Source organism: Colletotrichum godetiae (assembly GCF_030913485.1).
Source record: "Colletotrichum godetiae strain CBS 193.32 chromosome Unknown BDP55scaffold_7, whole genome shotgun sequence".
Classification (NCBI taxonomy): domain Eukaryota; kingdom Fungi; phylum Ascomycota; class Sordariomycetes; order Glomerellales; family Glomerellaceae; genus Colletotrichum; species Colletotrichum godetiae.
The window spans coordinates 789,903-801,910 of record NW_026851255.1 but is presented as its reverse complement, the minus strand read 5'-3'; the positions used below and the strand labels follow the sequence as shown (position 1 = coordinate 801,910).

Genomic DNA, 12,008 nt, shown 5'->3' with positions numbered 1-12,008 from the left:
GCCTTGCAGCGGCATCTACGGCAAGCACAGCCCCCGGGGGCCTCCACGTCAGCGAACCTGCCCTGAGCCACCCCGCCGCACCCGGACGGGCCCCTAAGCTACAAAATGGCCCGAGGACGACCCCTTCCCCGCGCCGTCCCGCCGTCAGCCTCAGCGTTGACATCAACAAACACTTTCAGTTCGACCTCGATTTCGATATCAACCTCACCGAGACGACTATACTTTCTAATATTGAAGCTCATAGCCCTCACAACATTCATCCAGCCCGTCATGTCTCAAGGCTGGGTCAACGCCGTCTACTACCCCAATTGGCGGGTGTACAAGGGCCAGACACCCGCCTCGATGCCTGTCAATGCCGTCACTCACGTCATGTACGCGTTTATCAAAGTCAACACCGACGGGTCACTAAAGCTCATTGACGACTGGGCCGATACACAAATCCCAGTCGACGGGACAAAGGGTTGTCTCTCGGCCACCGCTAAGCTCAAGGCCTCGAAGCCGAGCATCCGCACCCTCGTGTCCGTCGGTGGTGGCACGGGCAGCGCCGAGTTCCCGGCTCTGGCCGCCAATCCTACTGCCCGCGCTCGTTTTGCCAAGGAGATCAAGGCCTTTTGCGACAAGTGGCAGCTCAATGGCGTTGATAGTAAGTCTCCCCCCTTTCCTCGTATTCTTGATGATGATCTCGCTCTGACACTTTGTCCAAGTTGACTGGGAACACCCAAGCGATGCCAAGCAGGGCAAAGACTATATCAGCCTCCTCAGCGACGTCCGCCAACAGATGCCAGCGGGCAGGTACCTCATCACATCAGCCCTCCCACCGGGTCAATGGGTCCTCAAGAACATCGACCTCCGCCGAGCCGCCTCCCTCCTCGACTACCTGAACCTAATGTGCTACGACCTCACGGGACCCTGGACCGACGTCTCGGGCAACCACGCGCAGCTGCTGGCCTCCAAGACGCTGGTGAGCAATAACCCGAACCTCAAAGTCGCCTGCGCCGACGGCATCACCTATGTCACGAGCAACGGGTTCCCGAGCCGAAAAGTCCTTCTCGGTATCCCGGCCTACGCGCGCACCTTTCCTAATGCGAAAGGGCCGGGTGGATCGACGAAGGGGTCGGCTGAGGTTGACTACTGCGACATGTCGAATGATAGTGTTGATAAGGCGGCTGTGGATACGACTGCCGCCGCTGCCACGTATGTTGATCCCAAGTACGGGTTCATGACTTTTGATGTGCCGAGATCAGTGGCGATCAAGGCTCAGTATGCGAAGAGCAAGGCTCTTGGGGGGTTGTTTTACTGGACTGGTGTGGGAGACCGGAAGGGGAGGCAGAGTTTGGTTCAGGCCGGGTTTAATGAGTTGAATGGCATAAAATAAGCCTGATTAATGTGGTGGCGGGTTGAAAAAGACTCTCGGCATATGGTGTACTTGGCTCTGAATTCAGGTACATATCCTAGCCAAGGTACCTTGTGCATGCGGCATGTAAAGACAGCCGAGGGCGGGAAGCCATGAATACGAATAATGAACATACAATCTTTTGATACGGCGATTGATTCCCTAGGGTTGCGTTGGATTGCTATGATGATTTCTATGGCCGAGTCTATATCTTAGTTACGTCGTGAGCGATCAGGAAAGGGGAGCTCAAGATAATCTCGAAACCAAGGGGATTCGGCTCGTGGCCCCAAGTCGTACGAGGATCCGTCGTGAGACGTGAGCCCAGTACGACAGCAAATTGAAGGGATGAAAAACAAGAAGAAGAAGCGCTTATTAAAAATTAGTATCTAGGAGTCGGGCATGAATTTAAGCTTGAAATAAGGCTTTCCCAAAGTCTTACACACATCCCTCGATGGGATTGTCCGGCAAGCGCCCACGAGGGCTCCACCCGGCCGGTACAAGAGGGGCCGTACAGCCCCACTCGGTAGCCGGCAGCGCTCCCATCCAATCACCGGCCCGCCGTGCAGGGGCCAACAAGCGCGGACCTCTTCTTATTTCTCTCCTCGGAGTCCCTCCCTGTCTTTTCCCCCCTTGCACACACAAACTAACAGCTTTAACAGCTCCTTTTTCCCACGATTTCGTCTCATCTTCCCGCCACGATCCCCGCGCCATCCCTTCAGGATCTGCCGCCCTGCTACACGAGCCGTTTCACGCGGCGGGCCATCCCAACCAACCGGAGGCGAATTATCCCTCGACCACCTCTCATTAGCTGCATTCGAACTCTGGCAGCTCCTTGCCATGCAGTTGCATAGCCAGAGGCTTTTGAGTTCAATTTTCCACCGACTTATCCGTTGAACGAGTGTTCGGACGGCACTCTGTCATCTTGTCACCTGTACGGCAGGGAAGAAGGATGCGCAGCAGGGGTGGCTTAGCCGAGGGAGTGTTTCCATATCTCTTCGGGCCCAGGCCGCCAAACGAAACCTCGCTGCAAGATGAGAAGCTCGTGAAACCATGTTCAGACCCTGGCGCTCGCTCTTCTGGGGAGAAAAGGAAGAGGACAAGATTGCATGGGACCGATGATGGCTTTTGGCGTCAATGGGATGGCGCTTGGATCGTCAATGACGGATGATGGATGACGGATGACAGGCCACAGGCCACAGATGGACTGGTCTTCATGATGGGCCGAGTATAAGGGTCCATCTGCCGCCATGTTCACCCTCAAAAAGTATTCGCATTCTCTACCGCTGCATCGACTTTGGTGTTCACGTGGTGTCTTTCCGTCTTTCCTCTTTTCATTTCCCTTCGTTTCATTTGACAACACACACCCTGCTGTGCAGGCTTTCATTCTTTTCTCACACGTTCATTGACCAAAGCTTTCTTCTCTTACCACCATGATTCCTCAAACAACAACCTTTCTGGCTTACGCCACGCTTCTCGTGTCCGCCAGCCCTCTCGCCGTTCAACACAGAGCCGTGACAGAGCTCAACGAGGAGGCCACGAAGGAGGCGCACCCTCGCGATGATACCGCCACACGCGCCTTTTCCGCCGTTCAGATCAAGACGGCCGACGGCAAGTGCTTGTTCGTTGACAAGTTGTCCGGAGACTTCCGGGCGAACCTCACCCCGATCCAGGTAGCCGAGTGTGGCGCGACAGACGGCCAAGGTTGGGACGTCATCACGGCTGGAAAGCACAATGACCAGCTTAACTCGATGCTCATCGTGAGCACCCTGGTACGTTTCATTCCCCGTGCTCCTTCGCTGGTGTATGTATCGGGAGAAGAGAGAGGTTTGGCTGACTTGATGATGCCAGACGCAAGCTTGCTTCAACTTTGATCCCCGCCGCGCGGCGGGTAACCAGGTCAACCTCTTCTCCTGCGGCGGACGCGCAGCGGGCGAGGGCCTGGTGACGGACTCTCAGCTCTTCGCCGTAGACAGCGGAGCGGGACCCTCAACCTTCCAGCCCAACAACGAAAAGGGCAAGTGTTTCGCGGTCAAAGGCAAGGTGGTGGACATTGCGGACTGCAACGCCGACGACAAGGCCCAGTCTTTTGCCTTTGGCGGCAAGCCTGCGGCAGTTGGCGGAGGGAACGGAGGCGGTAATGGAGCGGAAAACGGCGCTCAGCAGCCTGCGTCAACCACGACCGCGGCGGCCGTCGTGACGGGGAAGCCTGCTGCCGGATGTGATGATAATGACGAGACTGTCACCATGACGCTGACGACCACGGTCAAGCCCGGTCAGGGTAACGGCGGCGGCAATGCCAACGCTCCAGTCGCGACCGCCAAGCCCAGGGCAACATCCGCTCCCGCGGTAACACAGCCCGCCGCCTCCTCAACCCCAGCTGCCGGAAACGGCCAGCAGGGAAACATCCCCGCCGCCAATCCCACCACACCTGTCCCCGTCTCTCGCGCAGGTGGCACTCTTAACCCGACCGCCGCAGCCGAGGCCAATGCCTTTGACGATACGGCCACTCGTGCCTTTACCAAGGTAGCTATCCAGGCGCCCAACGGGCAGTGTCTCTCGGTTGATCCCACCGCCGGTGACTTCCGTCAGAATCTCATCCCTATCGCCGTGGCGGCTTGTGATAAGGGTTCACCCAACCAGCAGTTCGACATCATTTCCAAGGGAAAGCACAATGATGGGAAAGACGGGGCGATGTTGATTGTGAGTAGCCTGACCAACGGGTGCGTGAGCACTGATGGGCGGCGGGCGGACGGGGACACGGTCACGCTGTTCTCGTGCGGTGGTCGCGCCGCGGGCGAGGGGCTTACGAATACCGGACAGCTGGTCAAGGTTTTCGGGGACAGCTTTTTGTGGTCGCCTGTGAATGATGCGGCTACGTGTGTTGTTCCTGGGAATCGGGGTCGTTTGGTCACGGCTGCTTGTAAGGGGGACAACAGTGAGACGTACAAGATTGTTGCTTAGAGCACAGGCTGTATGTACTCTGTCCTGGGCAATTTCTTCCTTTTGTGCGTTTTTTTTCTGGACATTTTGTATACTTCTTTTCTTCGTCGTTGACGACTTTTATATTTGGGAATTGGATTATCTGGGCATGGTTGTAAGGGAAATTGGTCAAGGTGGGGGGGTTATATGGGATTAGACGGTCATCAGCAATGTACGGAGAAGTAGGCGGAATAGGATATGGTCTTCTAAATATTGGAAGTCTGCCAACACTGGACGGCACTTGAATTCCGGGATATCAATCACGACCGCTAGTGAAAAAGCTTGATATTCTGCTCCGGTGTGATGGGTCAAGTCTAGAGTCTAGACTGGGTCATCTAGAGGTGATCATTGCAGCAGAGGAAACTTGACGCGGATAACCGGCACCAGCCGAGAGCTTAATCGCTGTCACTTGCGTTACTGTCCAATGGCAGATGCCGCAAGTAATTAGTGGAGTTATTACCTGTATCTGTAAGGAGTACAATTTGCTGCCAAGCGACGTCATTAGGGGGTTCATCGCGAATGTCCGTAACGGCGTAGCCTGCCCTGCTTTGCGTTGCTTTCTCCTGGGACATGTGCCGAGGAAGGGGGGGGGGGGGGGCTCGTGTGTCTCCCGTTCACTTTCGCTTCGCTTCTCTTCCCGGCGTCACACAACATCAAACCATCCCACGTTCTGCAGCCACCAAAAACTCTCAGTGCATCCATCCATCCATTTTCATCCAGTCTCACCTTGTGGTCAGCCATCGCAACCCATCGCCCAATTGAGATGCTCGGACTACATCTCACCTACACTGCCAGAGACAACGACCTTGCTAGATGCGGCTGAGGAACGCCATTCTGTGACGCTCGGTGCTGATTCGACGATCCCACGCCACGACCACCGCGAAACTTGCCGTCTTTCCTTTTCTTGTCTCCTTCGTCCGAGCCAAGCTTTACGCCGTTGCGGTCCCTGAACCCCTAGCGCATCAAGCGCCACGCGACGAAAAGCTTCGTTTCTCGAAATATTAATGTCTTGAACTACCTACCTACGACTCGCCGATCTCTTCCAATCTCAACTTTCCTCCTGTCACCACACCCACTCCATCCATCTTCCCAAGGGGGAAGTGTGCGACCGTCATGTCACCCGACACCGATTCCTTCGGCGCACCAATGTCCAAGACAATTAGCGAACCCGACGACCACGCGCGCACCGTTCGATTCCCTTCCTTACAGATCGACACCCGCGACCATGCCGTCTCCCCGACTTCACCAACGGCGCGCGTTCGTGTCGCCGCTCCTAACGACGTCGGCGCACCTCTGACCCGCGCCTCTACCGACCAGAACATATCCCCGATGCGACGCCGCGCAGGCACCTTCAAGCCGGTAGAAGACTACGGGGACTTTGAAATGTCCCGCCCCGGCTGGCAACCCGGCTCTGAGCCCGGCTTCGATCCCAACAAGTCAGATGGTGGCCACGCTTCCATGCCCGCCCTTCGCGCTGACTGCGACATCTCCGTCTTTGACTTCAGCCAGGGAAACATGGTCCAACATAAGTTCAGAAACGAAGAGTTTGTCGACTTTTTGCGGAAACCCCAGGAGCCGTGGGTCCAGAGCCGCTGGATCAACGTCAACGGCCTCAGTTGGGACGTCATCCAGGCCTGCGGAAAGTACTACAAGCTGCACAAGCTCGCCATCGAAGACATTATGAACACGAGGAACCGCACAAAGGCCGACTGGTACGCCAACCACGCCTTCATCGTCATGACGCTGCAGAAGCTCGTCCTCCTCCTCGACGACGACAGCAGCAGTAGCAGTAGCAGCAGTGACGACGACTCGGATGATGTTGCGAGCGTCAAGACGGCCAAGTCCGCCAAGGGTATGAAGAAGCTGAAGCGCGCCTTTACCATGGGCGGCAAGCCGAGACCAGACCCCGAGACGGGGAGGCAGAGGGCCGGCAGACCGACCATTGTTACGCAGGGCGATGGCAGTGGCTACGGAACCGGGACACTGAACCGCAACATGAGCGAGCTCTCCCAACTCAAGGAAACGGCCTTTGTCCGAACCCTCCAGCGCTATCACGCCTCGGCCAACGAGGTCCGCACAGAGTACATGGAACGCCACTCCTCCCTAATGTCGCGCGGTCTCGCCGTCTCCGCCGAGCAGGTCGCCATCTTTCTGACCTCGGACAACACCGTAATCTCCTTCTTCGAAATGTCAGCCGAGGACATTGAGCGCCCCATCACCGTCCGTCTTGGCGACCCCTCCACCATCCTCCGCCAGTCCTGCGACGCCTCTCTCGTCGTCCAGGCCATCATCGACGCCATCATCGACCTCGCTATCCCCTTGACGGCCGTCTACAGCGACGTCATCGGCGACCTCGAGCTCGACGTCCTCACGAGCCCGAGCATCAAGCAGACCCGCAGCCTCTACATCTGCGTCAGCGAGATCAACAAGATGCTCACCTTTCTCAATCCCATTGACAACCTCGTCAACGTCCTGCGCGATCACCGCACCGAGCTGTCGCAGGACGAGGCACAGCGACAGCTACGCAACCCGGCCAGCGGCGTCATCGTCACGCCGCTCACGCACACGTATCTCGGCGACGTTCTCGATCACTGCGTCATCATTACAGAGTCTATGCAGCAGATCAAGCGGTCCGCCGATAACCTGATTGACCTCATCTTCAATACCATTTCGGCGAACCAGAACGAGAGCATGAAGCAGCTGACCATTATTACTATTATCTTCTTGCCCCTGACCTTCTTAACTGGGTACTTTGGACAAAACTTTGAATCGTTTCCGGATATCCAGAATCCCATGGGCATTCAATTCTTGTAAGTTGAGACCTACATCATGAACCTCGGCATTACGCTGACAAAGAAAATAGCTGGGTCATTGCCTGTCCTGTAGTCTTTTGCACAATCATCATCATGATGCGCTCCTGGATCTGGGCCTGGCTCGAGTCGTTTTGGCAAAAGCGGAAAATCAGCGCCGAGCGGAAGAAGCAGAGCAAGAAGAGAGCGCGTAGGGCCAAGAGGAGGGCCAAGAGGGATTAGGTATCCCGCCCCCGCCACCGCTTTCCTTCGAGGTCGGGGTCAAGGTCGAAGCTGTGACTGTTGGTTTCTGTTATGCGTGTGTGTTGTGATACCCCTCTATTTTCTTAATAGAAAACACTTTAGATCTTTTTATATTACCACTCTCGTATGCTAGCAATACGAGCGATCAGTATTTTTGAGCGTCAATAGCGAATATGACTCTTTCGTCCGGAATGCGCTTTCCTGGGATTTTCCTCGCAAGGTGCCAGCAGTAATAGCGTTCTTCACCATGCACTTCCTCTGATACTCACAAACGGGAATCGGCCAGAGGGTTCTGTGATATCTCTATTCAACACTGAAAATCTATCTGATTCAAAGCTTGCCTCCCCGTTTCCTCCGATCCTCACAGCACCCGCCTTACGCGACAGGTCCACCAGCCTCCGGAAGGCCGCACTAAAAGCACATATTAGCAAACCATTCAACCGTACGGGCTAGTTGAGGAGGTGGATGTATGCAAAAAGACTCACGTAGTAAACGACCAAACTCCCGCCATCAAAAATCGTCTCCAACGAAACCGTCTCACCCTCCTTGGGCGCAACAGTCACGTCGCTTCTCGTGTTCCACGCAATCTGCGCCACGGAAGCCGGCTGGCCGACACCGGGCGTCACCGTCGCGTTGGCCCAGGCGCCGGGGTCGCCGGCCGTCGCGGCGGCGAAGACCTCGACGCCGACTTGTTGGGGCGGGTAGGGCGAGCCGTAGCCGACTGCGCCGGCGACTTTGATGACGAGGGAGCCGGAGAAGGGGGCGGGGATGGAGAAGTCTGTGATGTTGGGGGAAGGGGAGGATTGGCTGGATGCGCCGTCAAGGACGACTTCTAGGGGGGTTGTGGTGTCGCAGCCTTGGGGGAGTTAGTGAGGGTTTGATGGTGAGATGGGGCTGAAGTCGTCTCCAGTTTTCCCCGCGATCTCTTCGAAGTGGTCGGAGTTCGGATGGAAAGTATGGGGGATGGGTGGTGCTTACGGGTGTAATCTGCGCGGACGCCCCATGAGCCCTGCGCCACGGCAGCGTGGGCACCGCCGGCGGCGAGAAGAGAGGTGAGAAGAATAGAGGCGTACATGTTGATGAATCTTTAGTGATGTATGTTTGGCAGTCGGCTTTTTCTTCAATCCACTTGAATGCAATGACGGGACCAATCTCTTTTTATATTCGCCCACTCGGGATATAATCCCGCTTGTTCGGTTGCCCCGGGGGACGATTATGGTTTATAAAAAGGAACCCCAAGCCCTACGGCCGTGATGTGCGCGATGCTGTCTGCCAAGGAAACCAAATCTAAAGAGGTTTTATTAAGTATGAACTCTATATGCGCACGCTGTGGACGCTCAGTGGGACCAGGGGATTGGACATCCGTCATTGCCCCTCGTATGCAATTTATATTAAGTTGCTCTGCTCACGGCAAACGAGTCAGTGGTTGTGAGTGTTGCTCATACCGTCATAAAGGGGGAAAGGAGTAAAGTATCGCTCCTCTGCCACTGGTATTTAGAAGGAGCAAAAATATCGCGACGAAAGTAGTGCCTTTCAGCCGAGGATTTTGACACTTTGTAGTGCGTATCTCGCCACTCGATCCTGTCTATGGAGGGTGACAATGGGAGAGTGGAGGAGTGTGTTGTTTGACGGGCCTCTCTCGACTTCTCCGAAAGTTGTCCAAACTTCTTAAATATGTGGTCTCTCTTGAAGAAATAGCTCTAGTCATCCCAATCAATGAGAGCAGTGGGTTTGGCTAGCTCACGCGGTAGTGCGACGTTCCTGATTCGTATGAGTGAGTGCATTGAAGGCTGGAATCTACTAATATAGGAAGAACCCCTCCAGAGCAAACAAACAATAACAACACAAAGTCTTGCAGGTATCAATCTGCCTGCCTTATACTCAAATAAGTCTTCGTTGCCTTTCATTTCGACTTTTGATCAAGTTCGTTACTAGCCGATTCAGTTACTAGCTGACGGCCTCCTAAGGTGAGGACAGCGCTCCACTCAACAAAACTTCATACAACCAACTTAACAATCAGCTCAGTCAACTGTCACGGATTCGCCCTCAGTCAACTCAACTTGAAGATCAAAGTTGCGTTGGATTGGTTGAGTGAAGCGCTCGGCGGAAAAGATTGATGGCTAAAGGCAAATTACGAACAAGAGCGTACATCAGCAGTCCAGATCTGTATGACAAGAGCAACAATACTGAAGATTAGACAAATCAAATCTAACGCCCACGTGTGCTTATATAGACAAGACTTCTGTCCGTGGATAACCGCACCCTCAGTCCCGGAAGATAGGAGCCCTCGTAGCCCCTTTAAAAGGGAGAAGTCAACGTGGAAGATTTCCCAGCACATGTCAAATGATACGTATCAAGTGCTTTCCATCGCGATACTCTTCGCAGGAAAACTTACCGTCCCCCTCTTCGCGAGCTAGAACACTGTTCTTTGTCTCTCCTGCCGCCCCGTAGGCAGAAGCTACTCCAAGTCGCCTAAAGACGCCCCGCCTTTCGTCCTGCAGTTCCAGCAGCACGACATAGAGATATTCATACGCCTCGGCTCCAAATGAGCTTTTGCCAGCTTCCCAAGACTCCAATTCAGCTGGCATGCAGTAAAGCGTCGATTTAGCGTTCTGCTCATCAAAATTATCGTGAAACTTATCCAACCTCACTGACCAAAGCGTTCCGTCTTGACGTTTGACCCGGGAAACCATCTTCCAGGCTTCGCGGTGCCCTTCCGGTCGCCAGTCTCCAGAGGGTGAAAGCTTGATTTGCTTCAGCCGTCCCCATAAACGTAGCCATCCCTCAGAAACTAGACCTGTTGTATCGCCAGTGACATGTTCGAGATGAAAATCTTCAACCTCAATGAAACGATCTACCTTGCAATCCTTGTAGGGTCGGCCTGGTACGACCTCAGTCTCTGCTGAGGCCCAGGACCAACTGGGAGCCCGATAAAGCTGATCAGATGGACTGGGAGAGGGTTCAAAAGGGAAAAAGCTCCACCAAATAAGTTCGCTTTCTAGATGGCGACGCCACATGCCTGCAACGTACTCATCCTCAAGCACTGGCATCATCTCCTTTGCCACTGCAGAAAGGGCGATCAGTCTGTCACTGGGAAAGCTGATTTTGCAGCGAGTGTATCTCGAGACAATGTCATGCCAGCAAAGATATGCGTTGCGTCTGTCGTTGGGCTTGTGGCGAGCACTGCCACAGCCAAGAGGGAGATCTTCGATGCGGCCCAATTCGGTGACATCGTCGATAGGGGTATTAGGGGGCCATACCTCAGCCTCGCGAGTTGACCGGCAATGCCATAACACCTGGCGCTCGCCGATAAACAAGATGCGTCGGGAAAGAAGTAGTTCTTGAAGTACCCAGGCCCTGGTGTTTACCAAGGCCCCCCGAACCTCACTGGACCAGAAGTGCGCGTCGACCAAAAACGCCGGGCTTGCTCGGCCTTCAACATCTCGCCAAATGACTGGTAGTTGTGAAGCTTCAGAATTGCGGTTGCTGAATAGACAATCCTCGCTGTCCTTGGCAGACATGGCAGAGATATTGCAAAATGCATGAGAATACACTTTATCCATGAGTGTCGATTCGTGGCGCCAATCTGCAAAGTCGTCTCCCTCTTGAATTATACAGAGAGCATCGATCCATAGGTATCGTATACCAAGTTCCTTAGCCACCTTGACTGCTTCTGAGTATAGGAGCGGTAGGTCATCTGAAGCAATACTTTTATGGAACTGGGCAGCGTTGCTTTTTGTCAGAATGAGACTCTTAGCCTCGCCCCAACAATGACTGAGGGTCAAGTAAGGGCCTCCGATTGATTCATCGCTGGTGTTGACCAGGCGGCAAGGGGTTTCGGCGTTTTCTGACATTTCCAGAGGGCCAACATCGATGAGGCGCGTCGGGTACCACTTCGAATCTATCGCAATCATGTTGCATTCCGTATGTTTATGCTTGCAATCTTGGATCCAAGACTTCGGCTGAGCCAAAGCCTGCAGTAAATAAGCGCTGTTTGATTGTGATTCCGCAGACTCGGATTGATGGGAGCCTATGAAGTAATCAGCCAAGCTTGTCTAAACCAAGAAGTAGTCACGATCGTTTGCAAAGATAGGATGGGAACAAAAAGAAACCACTCCTGTATGCAATATACCTTGTAAGTTGTTCCACGTACTGGGGCAAGGCTGGAGCCTCAGATGTACTATTGGGCTCGGCACGTGTCTAATGGAGGTCCACGAGGGGAAAGACAGTCGGTTGATGTCGATCCGAAGAAAGTTTCGCTCCTCATTTGTGGTGTCATCAAAAGACCTATATATTGTTGTAATGGGATGTAGATGAAGAAGGTGCCTGATTTCTTCCCTACTACCTATCCGACGATTTGCCTCGCCGTGAACAGGTCTATCGGTACGAGCTTTGTCCCAGACATAAACTCTTGCGTCAGAAGGTAGAATTGCCCAAATCCGATTGCAAGCATAACATCCAGCTTCTACAGAGCACTGCAGACTTTGGCAAGTCATGTGATGAGGGTAAATCAGTCCGCCCTGGGCTGTCCAGATGTGATCTATGAACTCCTGGCAAATGGAACAAAGCATCTTCAAGGGACC

The 12,008-nt window shown here is 54.2% G+C and overlaps 5 protein-coding genes across 5 annotated transcripts; 3 read left to right on the top strand and 2 right to left on the bottom strand.

The window, feature by feature from the left end:
* Window positions 1–270: 270 nt before the first annotated feature.
* BDP55DRAFT_545338 (family 18 glycosyl hydrolase) lies at window positions 271–1,375 on the top strand (the record flags this gene model as incomplete). The annotated part of the gene is made up of 2 exons (XM_060568562.1): window positions 271–643; window positions 705–1,375. 2 exons carry the CDS (start codon window positions 271–273, stop codon window positions 1,373–1,375), a joined length of 1,044 nt encoding a protein of 347 aa, XP_060433614.1.
* A 1,448-nt stretch (window positions 1,376–2,823) lies between these two features.
* BDP55DRAFT_628455 (ricin-type beta-trefoil lectin domain-containing protein) lies at window positions 2,824–4,354 on the top strand (the record flags this gene model as incomplete). The annotated part of the gene is made up of 2 exons (XM_060571903.1): window positions 2,824–3,162; window positions 3,242–4,354. The coding sequence occupies 2 exons, from the start codon at window positions 2,824–2,826 to the stop codon at window positions 4,352–4,354; spliced, it is 1,452 nt and encodes a 483-aa protein (XP_060433613.1).
* A 649-nt stretch (window positions 4,355–5,003) lies between these two features.
* On the top strand, window positions 5,004–7,613 carry BDP55DRAFT_652022 (magnesium and cobalt transporter cora). Its single transcript, XM_060574095.1, has one exon. The coding sequence runs from the start codon at window positions 5,486–5,488 to the stop codon at window positions 7,184–7,186; it is 1,701 nt and encodes a 566-aa protein (XP_060433612.1). The 5' UTR covers window positions 5,004–5,485; the 3' UTR covers window positions 7,187–7,613.
* Window positions 7,614–7,730: 117 nt separating this feature from the next.
* Window positions 7,731–8,662, bottom strand: BDP55DRAFT_652021 (uncharacterized protein). Its single transcript, XM_060574094.1, has 3 exons — window positions 8,404–8,662; window positions 7,911–8,281; window positions 7,731–7,836 (listed from the first exon to the last, which is right to left on the bottom strand). Exons 1-3 carry the CDS (start codon window positions 8,498–8,500, stop codon window positions 7,801–7,803), a joined length of 504 nt encoding a protein of 167 aa, XP_060433611.1. The 5' UTR covers window positions 8,501–8,662; the 3' UTR covers window positions 7,731–7,800.
* A 1,102-nt stretch (window positions 8,663–9,764) lies between these two features.
* On the bottom strand, window positions 9,765–11,399 carry BDP55DRAFT_545198 (heterokaryon incompatibility protein-domain-containing protein; the record flags this gene model as incomplete). The annotated part of the gene is made up of 1 exon (XM_060568553.1): window positions 9,765–11,399. A coding segment is annotated over one exon (1,635 nt), but the record flags the coding sequence as incomplete, so codon positions are not given.
* Window positions 11,400–12,008: the final 609 nt, after the last annotated feature.